Source organism: Canis lupus, chromosome 23 (genome assembly GCF_048164855.1).
Source record: "Canis lupus baileyi chromosome 23, mCanLup2.hap1, whole genome shotgun sequence".
Taxonomy (NCBI): Eukaryota; Metazoa; Chordata; class Mammalia; order Carnivora; family Canidae; genus Canis; species Canis lupus.
In genome coordinates this window covers 4,675,762-4,693,214 of record NC_132860.1, presented here as the reverse complement: position 1 = coordinate 4,693,214, position 17,453 = coordinate 4,675,762, and the positions used below count along the sequence as shown (strand labels likewise).

General features: G+C 36.5%; 1 protein-coding gene and 1 non-coding gene across 3 annotated transcripts in view; one reads left to right on the top strand and one right to left on the bottom strand.

Moving 5' to 3' along the window:
* The window catches only part of LUZP2 (leucine zipper protein 2), a 458,806-nt gene that overhangs the window by 414,604 nt on the left and 26,749 nt on the right, over positions 1–17,453 (top strand). For both annotated transcript variants that reach the window (XM_072793748.1, XM_072793749.1), the window contains exon 10: positions 15,225–15,317. In XM_072793748.1, coding sequence (XP_072649849.1) covers positions 15,225–15,317 — 93 coding nt within the window. The remainder of the gene's footprint in view (positions 1–15,224; positions 15,318–17,453) is intronic.
* On the bottom strand, positions 1,400–1,530 carry LOC140615636 (small nucleolar RNA SNORA9). Its single transcript, XR_012016131.1, has one exon. It is a non-coding gene; the product is annotated as a small nucleolar RNA SNORA9 (small nucleolar RNA).

Sequence of the window (17,453 nt, the reverse complement as noted above, 5' to 3'; positions counted from 1 at the left end):
CATTTTTATTTCAGTAAGTTTTGCAAAGTTATATTTTTCTAGAAATTTGACAACTTTATATGTGGTTTAAAATGGATTCACTTTAGGGGTGCCCGGGTGGCTCTGCTAGTTAAAAGTCCCACTCTTGGTTTTGGCTCCCATAGGTTGTGGTCTCAGGGTTGTGAGATTTGAGCACCACCCCCAGCAGAGCTACACCTTGGGATCCCCAACTTTAGGATTCTCTCTCTCCCTCTGCCCCTCCCCTGCCAATGCACTCTCTGTCTGTAAAATAATATTAATAATAAATGGATTGGCTTTAAAGTGTGCTATTGTTGCTAGATCTTTTAAAATTTTGTTGTAATATAGTTATAGCAGTTTTCTCATTCCAAATAGTTTATTTGTACTTACCAGTATTTCTACTATATTAATATTTCTTAAAGAATTATCATTTTCTGCTTAAGCTTCCTATTTGATTTTGTTTTCTACTTTTACAATTGTTTCTTCTCTCTTTATTATCAGCATTTTCTTTCTTTATTTGGGTAATTTGCAGACTTTTTAAGGGTTTTATCCTTTATTATAATATAAGTGTTTCAGAATTATGTAGTTTTCCTACAAAGGGTTACTTTGGCTACATTCCAAACATTTAAAATACAGCATTTTTATTAGAAATCCAATTTAGAATTTTTTAAAGGTGCATTATTATTTCCTCTTACACATATGAGTTATTTATAAATGTATTTTCTATTTATAAATATATTGTGGATTTGTAGGTTACACAGCAAATGAGAACTAAGGTGGCAGACAGAAATAAAGCTGCCAATCAGTTGATATTAAAGTAGGGCGATTAATCTAGATCATTTATATGGGCCCAAAGTAAAACAGGAGACCTTCGAAGTGGGCAAAAAGAACAAAAGGAAGGAGTTGTGGCTGTGGAAGACACAGAGACATATAGATTTACTGAGTTTGAAGACAGGATGGGAACTATGGCTGAGAGCATGAGTGGGGGACACCTGGGTGGCTCAGTGATTAAGCATCTGCCTTTGGCTCAGGACATGATCCTAGAGACCCAGGATCGAGTCCCACGTCGGGCTCCCTGCATGGAACCTGCTTCTCCCTCTGCCTGTGTCTCTCTGCCTCTCTCTCTCTCTCTGTCTCTCTGTCTTTCTCTCCATGTCTCTCATGAATAAATAAATAAAATCTTATTTTTAAAAAAAGGACATGAGTGGGCTCTAGCAGCTGGAAAAAGAGGATTGTATGCTTTTCTAGAGCCTCCAGAAATTAACATAGTTAATTGCTGAAAACTTGATTTATTTTTTTTAATTAATTTAACTTAATCTAACCATATGTGGCAAGTGGTTACAATATCAGGGAGTACAGATCTTGGCCATACCCAGCACATCAGAAGTGGAAGAAAGCAATCAACTGTTGAAATTTCTATCATCTTGCTCTGGATGGAGCAAAGCAAGGCGTCAAACCATTTCACAATGTTCTTTCAAGCACTGCAGGAACGTGCAGGGTCACCCCAGACCCAACCATGCTGGGGGCTTGCAGGAAGCCTTCATTTTAATTCACTGAGACCATTCCATCAGTGAAACATCTGACCAATAGAATTTTAAGACAGTAGCCTTGCTTTCTTCCACTCAGCGTGTTGTAATTTGTCATAGGAGCAAGAGGAAGCTAATACTCTAGAATCGCACCCAACTTAGTAACAGTATGACTTTGGACAAATGATTTAACCACTATTTGAGTTTTAATTTTCTTTTCTGCAAAAATGGGGATTCTAAAATACCTTTTATCTTCTTCATAATTTGAAAACAAAACAAAACAAAATAATACTTTACCACTTTGACCTGAAGGCATATCATAATCTTGGCATATGACCTTATTCTACTATCTCTTCTCCTGGAAATGTTATGAGTTGTATCTTTTTCACTCCCTTGGAATCACAGAGGTGTTATCATACTCCGTCATTCCTCCATCTTCAGGAAGCGTTTGTGAAGGAAGGCGAGATGGAGCTGGGACCAATGGCACTGGTAGGACTCATATTACAGAGTCAGGGAAGAAGGCAAATTGGGACAGAAGAAGCAAATTAAAGGAAAGCACAGAGAGGAGCGTGTGTGACTTGCTCAGAAGATATGGAATACCCTGGGGGTTGCTGCAAGGGGTCTTGTCAAAATAATTTTTTTGATAATTGGAATAGTACATAGTTATAGAACTTATCACAGACAGCTTCTGCTCACATTGGACCAAACAAAACTCCAAGATTTGTTTTTGTTAAGAACCCAGTCAGCTCTGTTTGTTTTAGGGAATGCTTTGTTGACTCCTATTTAGAGATAACTATGGCACAGAACCCCACTAGAGGGTTTGTGTTTCCTCTCAGCAATCCTCGAACTTTGGTAAACAATCTGGAGACTGAAGAACTAGAGAGAAACAGAGTATTAGGAAGCTTTGGGCTTTCGGGGTAAAACTGTGCTTCAGAAATACCTTAAGATTGGGAAATAAGAGGTAACCAAAGACAAGGATGCGTGTTTTCTGCTGAAGCATGACAGAAGGACTTGAGTGGAATTAGGAGCACAGAACTAGAAGAGCATTAACTGACTTTGAAAATTGTACATTAGGTGTTGATATATTTTATTTGTATCGCAGCATATTATTTCACCCTGAGGATAGACAGGGAGGTCAAACAAGGAAACAAGGAGAAGCTTTTGTTCTTTCAACTTTTTTTTTTTTCTTTTTATAACATTCTGAGTCATCTCCCATAAAATTGTTTTTGACTATCACCACATACGGTTTCTTTGGTCACTCTCTGCCTCATTTTATGTGTGAGCCAAAGTTTAAAAAGGATGAATCTGGAAAAATTATGGATGGACAACATTGGAACCACCTTCCCATATGACTTCCATTTGTCAACAATCTCTAAAACTGTGAGAGATTTTTATTAGATCAAACCTAATGAGTATGTACAATAAGAAGATATTTGGTGAAGTTAATTTAGTAAATACAAATGGGTATTTGTATTCTTCATATAGAGGGCAGTTTTATGTCCTAATTTAAGAATTGTTTTTCTTAATACAATTACTTGATCATAAAGCAAACTTTAATGAAATTAAAGCATACTGTAGCAAACTGGACTCTACAGAAAAAGTACTCTGCAAAGGGCCTCTTTCTTTTTCCCAGTAGCACCTAAAACAGAAACTGGATGCTTGAGGAGAGTCATTACATAATTTGAGGGTGAAAAGAGGATGAACAGTAAATGGCGATGAGTCCTGTCAACTATTATCTCTAACAGAGAGGTATTAAGATGGAGTTGAAAATACAAAGAAATCAGAATATGGCATCTTGGGTTAATTATTAGCCGTGTCATCCAAAGTACTTTGATTTGGGAGACTCAGTGAGCATATCAAGTCTCAGTTCCTTTACCCAAAGGTGGAGCTAGCAATACGTGCAGAGCTCACGTGGGGTACAATATGAAGAGTTCTGTGATGTTTCTATTCTTTTAAATAATATCAAACATCTTCATTTGTCAACTTTGATGCAACCTGTGAAGAGTTGTAGAGATGAAGGGGGCGTTATCTTTGCCTTTAAAAAGTTCATGATTTCAGGGCGCCTGGATGGCCCAGTTGGTTAAGCTTCTGCCTGTTGATCTTCACTCAGGTCAGGATCTCAGGGTTGTGAGATAGAGCCCCACGTGGGGCTCCCCACTGAACATGGGGCCTGCTTGAGATTCTCTCTCTCCCTCTCCTCTTGCTCCCCCACCCCCACTTGTGAACATGCACATGTCATGCTCCCTTTCTCTCTGCCCCCCCCCAAAAAAAATAGTTGATGATTTCATTTTTCTGTCAGGACCCTGGGAACTAAATTAAGCAACAAAACAATTCCAATCGCTTTATTCATGTTCAGGGTCCTCATTCCAAGGAAGATACAGACCACAGCTTGGTCTTGGAGAGGCCATTGCATGTGCAGGCTTTGGCAGGATGTTCATCCCATCATTTCTCATTGTTTGAGTTCTTCAGTGCCCTTATACTGGCCTCTAGTTGCCAATGGTACAGGTTCTGTACATCTCATTTGTGTCCTCTCTTTAACACATCACTGTCCCTCATTGGCTGTTGCCAGTTTTCTTAATATCATTGTTTCCCCTTTTCCCCCCCCCTTTTTTTTTTTTTTCATTTGTTCAGGTAGGAGAGTAAATGTAATCCCTGTTATTCAATCTTGGTTAGAAATGAAATCTAATCTCATTCTAAGACAATTAAATATTATATTTAAAGTACATACCAGTTGAAAGAAATATGTTGTGATATATATTTTATATATACTATATATGTTTGCATATATATAAATATACATATATATACATATATATATGTGTGTATATATATATATATATATATGTATTTATATATATATTTGCACTTATAATTTGCTGTGAGGATACTGTTTGTGAGCCCAGAATCAAAGCTTTATTTTTCCACACCATTCACTTTCACACTCCCTGATTATTCTTCTGGATCTTTTCCACTGCTAAGGAAAGAACTTCACACATCACCTATTCCAATTTCCTCATGTGATATATTAAAAATATGCAGTATATAAAAATCAATTTAAATTAGAGAACAGCCACGTAGGTAATATACGTGCCTATGCTTCCTCCAACAGAACATGGAAATGACTAAGATGTGCCATTTACTTTGGAATTCTTTCTTTGACAAGCGCACTGCTAAGGATGCTCATTTCACCCATTTACAAAAGTTTCTTTAATAGTTTTTATCTTTAAGATAGGTTCTCAGTGCTATTTCAAAGGTTTAGGCTTTGGGATTTTTTCATCAGAGAAGAAAAGAGAGGAGCACATGGGTGGCTCATTTGGGTAAGCGTTTGCCCAGGTCAGCTCAGGTCATAATCCAGGCGTTCTGGGATCAAGCCCCGCATCAGGCTCCCTGCTCAGCAGAGTCTGCTTTTCCCTCTGTTCCTCCCCCTGCTCATGCTCTCTCTCCCTCTCTCTCTCTCTCTGTCAAATAAATAAATAAAACTTTAAAAAAAGAAAAAAGAAAAGAAAAGAGAAGAGAAGAGAGAGAAGAAAAAAAGAAAAGAAAGAAAAGAAAAAAGAAAAGAAAGAAAAGAAAAGAAAAAAAGAAAAGAAAGAAAAGAAAAGAAAAGAAAAGAAAAGAAAAGAAAAGAAAAGAAAAGAAAAAAAGAAAAGAAAAGAAAAGAAAAGAAAAGAAAAGAAAAAAAGAGGAGAGGAGAGGAGAGGAGAGGAGAAGAGAAGAGAAGAGAAGAGAAGAGAAGAGAAGAGAAGAGAAGAGAAGAGAAGAGAAGAGAAGAGAAGAGAACCTTGGATATACTACTGAGGAAATGTAAAACTATTTTGCCTTGGATAGAATTACGGAACATATTCAAGTGCTAGGAAAATGAGTATCTAACACATTTCTAAATTGCTGTAAGAGGTATTTGTTCAGTTTCCTGTGGCTACTGTAACACATCACAAAGAATAATGTGATGGTTTAAAATAACAGAAATTTATTTTCTCACATGTCTAGAGACTTGAAATCTGAAATTTCACAATACCGTACTCTCTCTGGGAGTTTTAGGGGGAAAATAGACTCCCTGCATGCGTCTTTCACTTTCTGGTGGTTGTGTGAATATTCCTAAGTCTCTTGTCTCTACTTTCATCTCCAAGAAAAGAAGAGAACCTTCAAAATCTTTTTTTTTTAATTATTTATTTATTTATGATAGTCACAGAGAGAGAGAGAGAGAGAGAGAGGCAGAGACACAGGCAGAGGGAGAAGCAGGCCCCATGCACTGGGAGCCCGACGTGGGATTTGATCCCGGGTCTCCAGGATCGCGCCCTGGGCCAAAGGCAGGCGCCAAACCGCTGCACCACCCAGGGATCCCAGAAGAGAACCTTCAACACCAAACTCTGCTAAATCTGATCTGAGAATTTTCAGCCTCAGGAATTATGAGAAAATATTCTGTTGTTTAGGCCCCCCAGTTTATGGTATTATGTTATGACAACCTAATTGGACTAAGACACCAGGTAATTTCCTCTTCCCTTAATTTCATCCTTAATTTCATCACATCCTTTACCATATAAGGATGGTATTTGTTTTGCCATTGGACGTAACATATATTTTTGTGGGGCTCCATTGTATACCAGATAGCCTATTAAGTAGAAAATCTGTCATTGTTTTCATTTTTAGCTAAATGATACAGTTTGTTTTCAATCTATAATTTAAAAAGTTACAAATATCACGGTTTACGATTAGAAAATAAATATAGTTTCAGTGGTATGCCATGACCCACATTGCTGCTTGTACCCATTTCCCTCTTGGTTTTTCACTTTTTCTTTTACTGAGGCATAATTGACAGAGAACGTTATATTAGTTTCACTTATACAACATAATGATTTGATATTTGTATATGTTGCAAAAGGATCGCAGCAATAATTTCTAGTTAACATCTGTCACCATACAAAGTTACAAAATCATTTTTTCTTGTGATGAGAACTTTGAAGAGTTATTCTCAGCCACTGTCAAATTATGCAATACACTATTATTGACTGTAGTCACCATGTTGTACATTAAAGACTCATAACTTTTTTATTTTATAACTGAAAATGTATATTTGACCCCCTTTACCCATTTTGCCCACCACCCAATCCCCACCTCTGGCAATCGCCAATCTGTTCTCTGGATCTGTGAACTTATTTCTTGGTTATATTTTTCGTATTTTGCTTTTAGTGAGAACATAGTGCTTCTCTTTTTCTGTGTGACTTGTGTTACAAACGTAATATTCTCAAGGCCCAACCATGTCACTGCAAATGGCAAAATTTCATTCTATTTATGGCTGAATAATATTATATATATTATATATATGATAATATTATATTTCCATCTTTATCCATTTATCTATAGTTGGACATTTAAGTTGTTTCTATGTCTTGGCTATTGTAAAGAATGCTGCAATGAACATGGGGGTATATATATCATTTCAAGTTAGTACTTTTGTTTTCTTCAGAGAAATACCCAGACTTGGATTATTTGATAGTTCTATTTTTCATTTTTTGAGAAAATTTCTTACTGTTTCCCATAATGTCTACACCAATTTACATTCCTAGTGACAGTGCAGGGTGGGGAGTGGTCAGTGCCCTTTGCTCCACCAACGTTTTTTATTTCTTAGCTTTTTGATAATGGCCTTTCTAACAAATGTGAGGTGATATGTCATTATAGTTTTGGTTTGCATTTCCCTTATGATTAATAATGATGAGCATCTTTTCAAGTACCTGTTGATATTTATATATGATTTGAAAATATTTCTTTACCACTCAGAACATTGTCTTTTCATTTTGGTAATGGTTCCTTTAGCTGTGAAGAAGCTTTCTAGTTTGCCATAACCTCATTTATTTACTTTTGCTTTTGTTGCCTTTGCTTTTGGTGTCATATCATCTCCGCAACCAATGTCAAGGAGCTTACCACCCGCATTTTCTTCTAGGAATTTTATAGTCACAGGTCTTATATTCAATATTTTAATCCATTTTGAATGGTGTATGGTGTAAGAGAGTGGTCCAGTTTTATTCTTTTGCATGTAGCTGTTCAGTTTTCCACCACCATTTTTTGAAAAGATTGTCTTTTCTCCATCGTATATCCTTGGCTTCTGTATCATTAATTAATTGAACATATAGGTGCAGGTATATTTCTTAGCTCTCTATCCTGTTCCATTAATCCATGTGTCTCTGTATTTGTACCAATACCATGCTTCTTTGATTACTATAGTTTTATGACATAGTTTGAAATCAGGAGGCCTGATGCCTTGAACTTTGTTCTTGGTCAAGATGGCATTGGCTATATGGGGTCTTTTGTGGTTCCACATGAGTTTTAGAATTATTCAACCTATTTCTAGGAAAAATGCCATTAAAATTTTGATAAGGGTTGCACTGAACCTGTAGATTTCTTTGGGTCATCTGGACATTTTAACAATACCGAGTCTTCCAATTCACGAGCATGACATATTTATCTATTTATTTGTATGTTCTACAACTTTTTTTCATTGATGTCATAGTTTTCAGTGTCTTTCATCTCCTTGTTTAAGTTTATTTCTGAGCATTTTATAATTGGTAATGCTTTCGTAACTAAGATCATTCTCTTAATTTCTCTTTTTGATAACTTGTTATTAGTGTATAGAAACATAATAGATTTTTGTATATTGTTTTTATATCCCGCAACATTACTGGATTCATTTACTATCCAGAATGTCTTATTAATTCTAAAAGGTTTTTGGAGCAGTCCTTTTGGTTTTCCATATATAGTATCATGTCTTCTGTGAACAGAGGCAAGTTTACTTCTTCCTTTCTGTTTGGATTCCTTTTATTTACTTTTTCTTGCCTACCTGCTCTGGCTAGAACTTACAAAGCTATATTGAGTAAAAATGGCAAGAGTGGATTTTGTTCTCTTGCTCCTAATTTTAGAGGAAAAGCTTTTAGCTTTTTACCATTGAATATGATATTGGCTCTGTGTTTGTCATATATGGTCTTTATTATGTTTAGGTACATTTCCTCTCTCCCCACTTTGTTGAGAGTTTCTGGAAAGTAAATGGGTGGAGAGTTTTACAAATGTTTCTTGTGCATCTACTGAGATGATTCTATGATTTTTATCCTTCATTTTGTTAATGTCATTTATCACACTGATTTGCAGATATTGAACCATCGTGCATCACTAGAAGAAATCTCACTATGGCATATGATCTTTTTAGTGTATTTTTGAATTTGATTCGCTAATATTCTGTCGAGAATTCTTGCATCCATGTTTATCAGGGATATTGTTCTGCAAGTTTCTTTTCTTGCAGTGTACTTGTCTGATTTTGGTAGCAGGATGATGCTGGCCTTGTGAAATGAGTTTGGAAGGATTTTCTCTTCTTCTATTTTTAGGGAGAGTTTGAGAAAAATTGGTATTAATGAGTCATTAACCATTTCTCAAAATCACGAGTGAAGTCACCTGGTTTGGACTCTGGTACCTCCAGACAATGGAATGTTAATCAACACTAAAAAGAAATGAGCTATTAAGACGTGAAAAGACATGGAGGAAACCTAGATGCATATTACTAAGTGAAAGAAATCAATCTGAAATAGCTACATACTGTATGGTTTCAATATAGGACACTCTAGAAAAGGAAAATCTGTGGAAAATCTTAAAAGAACAGTGGTGTCCAGGGTTGAGGAAGGTAGGGATGAATAGGAAGAACCCAGAAGATTTTTAGGAGCCATGAAAAATATTCTGATCATTTAATGATGGATATGTGTTCTTATACATTATTCCAAACCCAAGAGTGAACCCGAGTGAAAACTGTGAGCACTAGATGACAATGATGTGTTGATGCAGGTCCATCTCTGATAACATTTGTAGTAACCTGGTGTGGGATGTTGATAATGGGGAGGCTGTGCATGTGAAGGACTGGGGCTATATGAAAAATCTTTATGCCTCTCCCTCAATTTTGTTGTGAACACAAAATTGTTCTATAAATATAAAGTAAAAAAAAAAAAAAAAAAAGACAACTAACAAAACAAAACAAAACCATGCTGCAGTTTAGGTGTTCTTGACCTAATTTAGCAAGGCAGCAGAAAACAGAAACCCTCCAAAGTTATATGCATTTTCCAAGTCCCCAATTTATTTATGTGCTAATCCAGAATCTGAAACCTCATTTCTTAAGTCCAAAAATATATTATCTTTCCCTAAAGTCAGTTCCCATTCTGTACTAATTCATCATATTTAACAAGGCTACTTTCCAAAGAGGCATCTCACTGATGACAAACGTTTATATGTATTATATGTATTTATTTATTTTTAAATATTTTATTTACTTATTCATGAGAGACACAGAGAGAGAGAGAGGCAGAGACACAGGCAGAGGGAGAAGCAGGCTCCATGCAGGGAGCCTGATGTGGGACTCGATCCCGGGACTCCAGGATCACGCCCTGGGCTGAAGGTGGCGCTAAACTGCTGAGCCACCCAGGCTGCCCAGTATATATATTATATTTAATGTAAGTTCCTCAATACTACATTTTTGTATTTAAAGTAATTTAACTTTTTAGATTTTGTTGCTCACGCTGGTGAAGCAATGTATCATTTCCTCCAGTTGTTGAAAGTAATTAATATATGTGTTTTTTTTTCCTGAAGCAAAATGGAGATAACTTCAGTTTTGATATAGACGTTGGCAAACCAGGCACCCCGGTTTATTAATATGTGAACACAAGGGTAGCGATGGCAAACTTATGGAAGAGAAAAATTACACTGTCATTCTTTTCCCTCCACTTTTTCTAAATTTAACAGTTAATGAAGCTGTTTTTATCATCTGTCCAAAGTAGCAAAAGCCCACGAAAACAGACAGGTAGGTAGGTAGGTAGGTAGGTAACTAGGTAGGAAGAAAAGAAGGGAGGAAGGAAGGAAGGAAAAAAAGGGAAAAAAAGAAAAAAGAAAGAAGAAAGAAAAGAAAGAAAGAAAGAAGAAAGAAAGAAAGAAAGAAAGAAAGAAAGAAAGAAAGAAAGAAAGAAAGAAAGAAAGAAAGAAAGAAAAGAAAGAAAGAGCAAGCCTTTTATTTTGGACATATTCCTTGTCTCAGCCTTACCACCAGAATCTGGGGGCATTTTCACAAATGTACATTACTTGCATGAAAAAAATATCAAACATTAAATTTTATTAATATGCTACATATTTATGTTTTAGAAAGGTATTTAAAATCTACCCTAAAAGGTAATCTCCATCATTGGTGAACCTGTTATTATTCCTATGAGCCTCTCTAGGTGGGTTGTGTTTCCTTCCTGTTAGTTTCCGTGGTAAACCTCTACGTCAGCCCTTACGTTGTGCTATCAGTTTTATGTTATTGATTTGACTCCCTGTGTCATCCAGGTCTCTGTAATTCTGTGCAACCAACATTGACGCTTACCAGATTAAATGAAGCAGCTTTATTGATAGAACATCAATAAATGTTCTGTCAATTTAAAACAGAGCTCACAATACCAAGGAAAAGATAGAAGTAAGACGTCTGGGAATGGGCAGAAACAAAGGCTGCTTCATAAGACTGGGTGTATGAACCATAAGGAACAGTCTTACCGTAGAAACAACTTGGACAAGGCACCCTACTGGAATTAATGTACCTAATCATTTATGGCCTCCTTTTAATATAATCAAAATTAAATTCTGGGACGCCTGGGTGGCTCAGCGGTTTAGAGCCTGCCTTTGGCCCAGGGTGTGATCCTGGAGTCCCGGGATCAAGTCCCACATCGGGCTTACTGCATGGAGCCTGCTTCTTCCTCTGCTTGTCTCTCTCTCTCTCTCTCTCTCTCTCTCTCTCTCTCTCTCTGTGTGTCTCATGAATAAATAAATAAAATATTTTAAAAAATTAAATTCTAAGAATGGAAGTTTCATGACCTAACTTGGGTCACGTGCCAATATATTGGGTCGGTCAGGGAAGTTGACACATAAAACAGCACTTTGGAAACACCATACCATGAAAGAGGAACGAAATCCAGAATGAAATCAGGAGCTATTAGGAAGGTAGAAGCTATGATGACAATTAATGAAGAACAAATGGTAGCTCTCTGAGATCAAGAAGCATGTTTTTTAATGCTTGATATCAGTTCCAAACACACTACTTCAGAGTGGATGCCCAATTAATGTTGACTCACGCTGCTAGAAGTAATTCAAAGTGTCCTATTTTGGAAAGATTTCTTTAACCATAAATATCTCCATTCCTCTTGATTTAGTTTTGATCCTTAATTCTTATTTTCCTTTAGTCATGAGAAATATATTTTAAATAAACGATGAAAAGAAAACCAAAACTTACTGAGTACAAAATAGGTACTAGCTTCAAAGGATGCAACAATGAATAAGGCATGATATCCTCCCTTCATGGGTTTCTAGCTTATAAAGAGAGTCAGACGTTTAAACCCGATGACTAGTGTGATAATGAGCTATCTCGCAGACTGGTACCACGAAGATTGATACTCCTCACCACATTATAACCTAAAATTCAGAACCACCGATGTCTTTACCTGAAATACACATTTTTGCAAGTGCACGCTATGAAATATTATTTAGACGTGTAAAGGATAGTTACAGCCTTACACTTACCTTTAGGTAGATAAAGCATATATATGTGTATAAAAATAGAATTAAGGCCGTCACGAGCACTATAATTGTGACTGTGTAAATATCCATGCATGTAGGTATGGACAAAGGTTGAAAGACGACACTGAGAAACAAAAATAGCTATCGCCAGAGTGATGGATTTTATATTTCATTTTCCTTTAATGCTATTATACAGTAAATGAATTTTCAAAGTTATGTTAGGACTATTTAGCCAATACTTTGATTGCTCAACGGAAACAAAATACACTACGATTATTCCTTGCCTCTATATCTTTTGGTAGTTGTGGTTCTTGCTGTAATGGCCGGGAGAGACTTTCCTTCCCTATTAGCATTTATGTATTCCCCCTGCATTTTTTAACCTATTTCTTCAAATTATCTGTAATTTGTGGGTTATAGGAAGTCCAGTAGGTTTTAGCTAGACGGAATGGCTGTTTTGAGTCATGTTAATCCATTTAACACTGCTGCTGAATAGTGTCTGTCTAAGTCCTAAGTGCTTTAAACTCTCTGTTAGCCACACACAGGTAACCCTCTCTGCTACAAACCTAACTTTTCTCCATGTTTCTCTATTACTACAGAATTTTTTTTGATTTCGTAGGTTCTAACCTTTGCTCTCAACAAAGAGCAATCTCTTTTCAACTGCCAGAATTAAAGTATTTTTTTAAATTTTTATTTATTTATGATAGTCACAGAGAGAGAGAGAGAGGCAGAGACACAGGCAGAGGGAGAAGCAGGCTCCATGCACCGGGAGCCCGACGTGGGATTCGATCCCGGGTCTCCAGGATCGTGCCCTGGGCCAAAGACAGGCACTAAACCACTGCACCACCCAGGGATCCCTATTATTTTTATTTTTAAAGATTTTATTTATTTATTCATGAGAGATACAGAGAGAGAGGCAGAGACACAGGCAGAGGGAGAAGCAGGCTCTATGCAGGGAGCCCGACGTGGGACTCGATCCTGAGTCTCTAGGATCATGTCCTGAGCCAAAGGCAGATGCTTAATACTTCAGTTCAGGCTTTGTTACCATATACTTGATCAATGTACATTGCTTCTTTCTTGGTTTCCACACCCTAATTTTCTTCTGTTCCATTTTTGCCTTTGTATTGCTACTATCTCACCCTAACAAAGGCCATAGCCATGTCATATGCCTGCATTAAAAGACCCAATGGACTCTCTTATGGCTACTAAATTTAAATACATATTTGCTACTCAGTTTTGGAATTTCTTCCCTCCCTTGTAGCATTTTTCTTGAGCATTTTTCTCATGCTAACTCTACTGCAGAAAAACAGCTGAATCTTCCTCCTACAGATCTTTGCTTATACTGTTCCCTTCACCTGGAATGCTGTCCCTCATTCTTGTCCCTTAATCACTCAGAGGTCCATTTTAAAGCTTGCCCTTTCCACTATTCCTTTTATTATGATCCCAAATGGATTTGACTTCCATTCTCTCCAAATATATACAGTTTTTTTTGTGCCCTCTTTTATTAATCTGCTTTATTTTAGGACTATTCATGTGAATAAAAATCAGATTATATAAATCCTATGAAGACAAAAACAACACCTTTATCATCTTTATAGCCACCAACAATATCTAATACAGAGTACTGGCTTATCCAAAGACATTTTATTTTCCTGTTTACACTTCTTATTCTTATGGAAGGTACAGAGGGGGAGATCAGAAGATAGCAGTCTTCAACAAGGAAGAAGAGGAGAGAAAGAGAGACTAAAAGGGGGGGTTGCCTTCTGGAACTCATACAATGAAGCTGAATTTCTTTAAGCATAAAGGAAGAAGAACTTTATTTACTTATTTGTTTGCTTATTGATTATTATATGTAAAGCCCAGAATGTGGGTAACTCAATATAGGGACTATAGTAGTCAACTCAAGTGTTTTATTTTCTATTTAATTCTCTAATATGCTACTAGTTTTATTGATTTTTTTTTACATTTAATATTCTACTAGTTTTATGAAGTATCTTTGGTTTTTATTTTTATCAAAGTATTATTTTGGAAGAATGTTCCACTGCGAACAAATGTGACTGCCTATGGAAAACTGGGTCAGTGTGTGTGAAAGTAGCACAGAGAAAATCTGAGTGGGTTTGGATACTTTGATCAGACCATAACTTTGACTTTGTCTTCCTGGGTCCCCAATGCTTAGAAGCCCCTTTTCTTCCTCCTCTGTGATCCACTAAGATCACAGTTTCGGACCAATCATATTAGCATTCCCTGAGTTTAGTTTTTGTCTGTCCTACAATAGCAGCCTCACAGATTGGTGAACCTAACAGCATATTCAAATCAGCTTTGCCCAAGAAGCACACATTCCAGCGCATAATCTTAGACCAGCCTAAATGGATATTTACAGACATTAATTATGCATAGCCTTCCATGGTGAGAACCTGAAAAGTTGCCTTTTAAAAAAAATGTTTTAGGGGCACCTGGGTGGCTCAGTCAGTGAGGCATCTGACTTCAGCTCAGGTCATGATTCTTGGGTCCTGGGGTGGATCCCAGCATCAGGCTCCCTGCTCAGCAGGGAATCTGCTTTTCCCTCGCCCCCCTGCCCCCGCCCTCCCTGCTTCCTCAAATGAATAAAATCTTTTTTAAAATTATTTAGTTTTCCTAAAGAGATTAATTTTAGAATAATATTTAAGATTTTTAGCGATAGGAAGCAGTACTTGATTAGTTAGTAAAGCATTGAAGTAAATGTAATCCTCTGTAAATTACAGTGAGCTGTTACGAAGCATTTTCCTTTTTATTGCAAATATGAAGGGTGCACTTATATTTCTCAGATATACTTGGAGTTAAAATATGGAAAAGACAAAATTTTTGCTTTTTGTGGAAATAGTAACATTAAAATAAAGCTTATTATGCAAGAAATATTTCCAGTAGGAACATAATGCCTTTTGGACCTCATCAATGCAAAATGGAACAGAACCTATTTTGCTTACTTTCGAAGTTAAGAATTTGTATGTACAATTTTGAAAGCCTCTGATATATACAAATTGCTGTTTTATTCATTTTCCTTGAGGGTGATATTGCCATTGTAACTTATTTTACAATAGTCACACGGATCTATTTGTTGAACTTATTTCTCTCTCTCTCTCTCTCTCTCTTTTTCTCTAGCCTCCGCAAACCTTTCCTGGAAGGAATGAGAGCTTTCAAATTGAGACAACAAGGGAAGAAAATCCGAGCACCACCGAGTGCAATTCTCAAAAGGTAAGAATAACTTAAAATGGTTTTCACAGTGTTCAACTTGAAAATAAGAACATAAACACTTTAACAATTCTAGTTCATGCCCCCATGAAACTTTCTGTATGTGATATCTACTATCTAAACATTGTACTTTAAAATTTGAAAAAGCAAATATTTTTTGGCTGTCAGTGAAGTAGGTGTCCTGTTAGGAAATGTAACCAGACTCTTAGGAGTACTAGAAGTTGAGTGGTCAGAGTGGCAAGAGGTGAGCACATGCTCAGCAATGTGCTCATTCCCACTACCACGTGACAGAAAGCTGTTAAAATATTTATTATTATTATTATTATTATTAAAGATTTTATTTTTATTCATGAGAGACACAGAGAGAGAGTCAGAGACACAGGCAGAGCGAGAAGCAGGCTCCACGCAGGGAGCCCGATGCGGGAATCGATCCTGGAACTTCAGTATCACACCCTGGGCCGAAGGCAGGAGCTAAACCACTGAGCCACCCAGGGATCCCTGTTAAAATATTTAAAACAAAAACGAAACCCCAAAGGATGTGATTCAATCGTCTTCTCCCTATAAATAAAATAAACCCAGCATCATAGAGACATCACATTGAAGACAGATTCTTTACCTTCAAGTGATAATAGGAAATATATAATTGTGCCCTTTTTTATTTCTCATAATAATGTAATGAAATTTCAATTATGGAACTTTGGCACAATTACAGATCTATAATGTCTGGAGATGAGAAACAGCAGACGACAACCGGGTTGAGTAGATTCAAAGTTAGGCTTTAACCTGTTTGACAGAATGAAAAGTATCTGCTAAAGCTGTTCATGAATGAAAAGACATCAGACTACAGCAAAGAAAATAAGGTAGAAAAGACGCATATATTAACGAAGTCTGCCTCTTTTTCTTGTATTGGCTGCCAAAGAGAATTTAGAAATATGAATTTCTCAACAATTCCACCTTCAAATCTTTGTGTGTTTAAACATGTACCAATTTAGAACATAATAAAATTAATGATAAGTAGAAACGAAAATCTCTACAATGTACCTCTAAATAAAGAAGTCCAGGTTCTCTGCAGGAAGGAACATTTTGCTAAAGACAGATAGGTCTCTGACATGTGAACCATCAGAATAAAAGGACACGAGAATAGAGTGCAGACAGTGGTGGGATATATGCCTGAAAGGGCAATTTGAGACTTAAATGTGAAAGACTCTGGGTTCCCAAGCCAAAGAGTTTGGTTGGAATTAAGGTTAAATAGTTCAGGTTTCCAAATGTTTGTGTCCAATTAAGCTATGAGACCATAGGGTTAATTTTAAGAATGTTTTTATTTGATATATTTTTATATGCTTATTTGTGTGTGTGTTGGTTTGTTTCACTCTCCTTCTATGATTACTGTTCTTTTCTGTCCCTGATAATTCCTTTCCCTTCATCAAGTCTCGTGAGCAGTGACTACGTTGTTGCAGGTCCCAACCTGGGTCCCTTCAAAACTCTGTCTCTGCCTGCACCCAGGAGAATGCTCTGTCTCTAACCCGACCTCAGCCTAGATTTTAGTCTTTGGAGTTTGCACTTCCAAAAAGCTACACTTTGTAGTGCAGAGAGTGCTCAGTATTCATAGGCTGTAGATTCAATTACATTTAAAGGCTGTGAGAGTAATATAGATGAGTGAGATAGACCAGATGTGAGCAGTAGGAATTAGTGGAACTGGTGTGAACATCAATTTTCAAATTTTAGACCTGCCGTTCTTAGCTGTCCTGACAATAGCATCACCTGGAGAGTTCTTATAAAATACTGACGCCAGGAGCCAACATCAGAAAAATTAACTCAACATCTCGGCATGTGGGGTCTAGAGGTTAGTTGTATTTATTTTTTCAATTGCTCCAGGTGATTCTAATAGGCAGTCAAGTTTCACTTCCAGGGTATTTCACATGAAAATGAGCATTAAAATCATGTGAGGAGGTTTTAAAAAGTAAGATTCTAAGAAATTCTTAAGGAAACTATAAACGACTAGGACTAAATGTAATCTCCAATTTATTTATTTATTTGTTTGTTTGTTTGTTTATTTGTTTATTTATTTATTTATTTATTTATTTATTTATTTATTTATTATTATTTCTTTTACATGGACCCGGCAACCCTCTTTCCAAT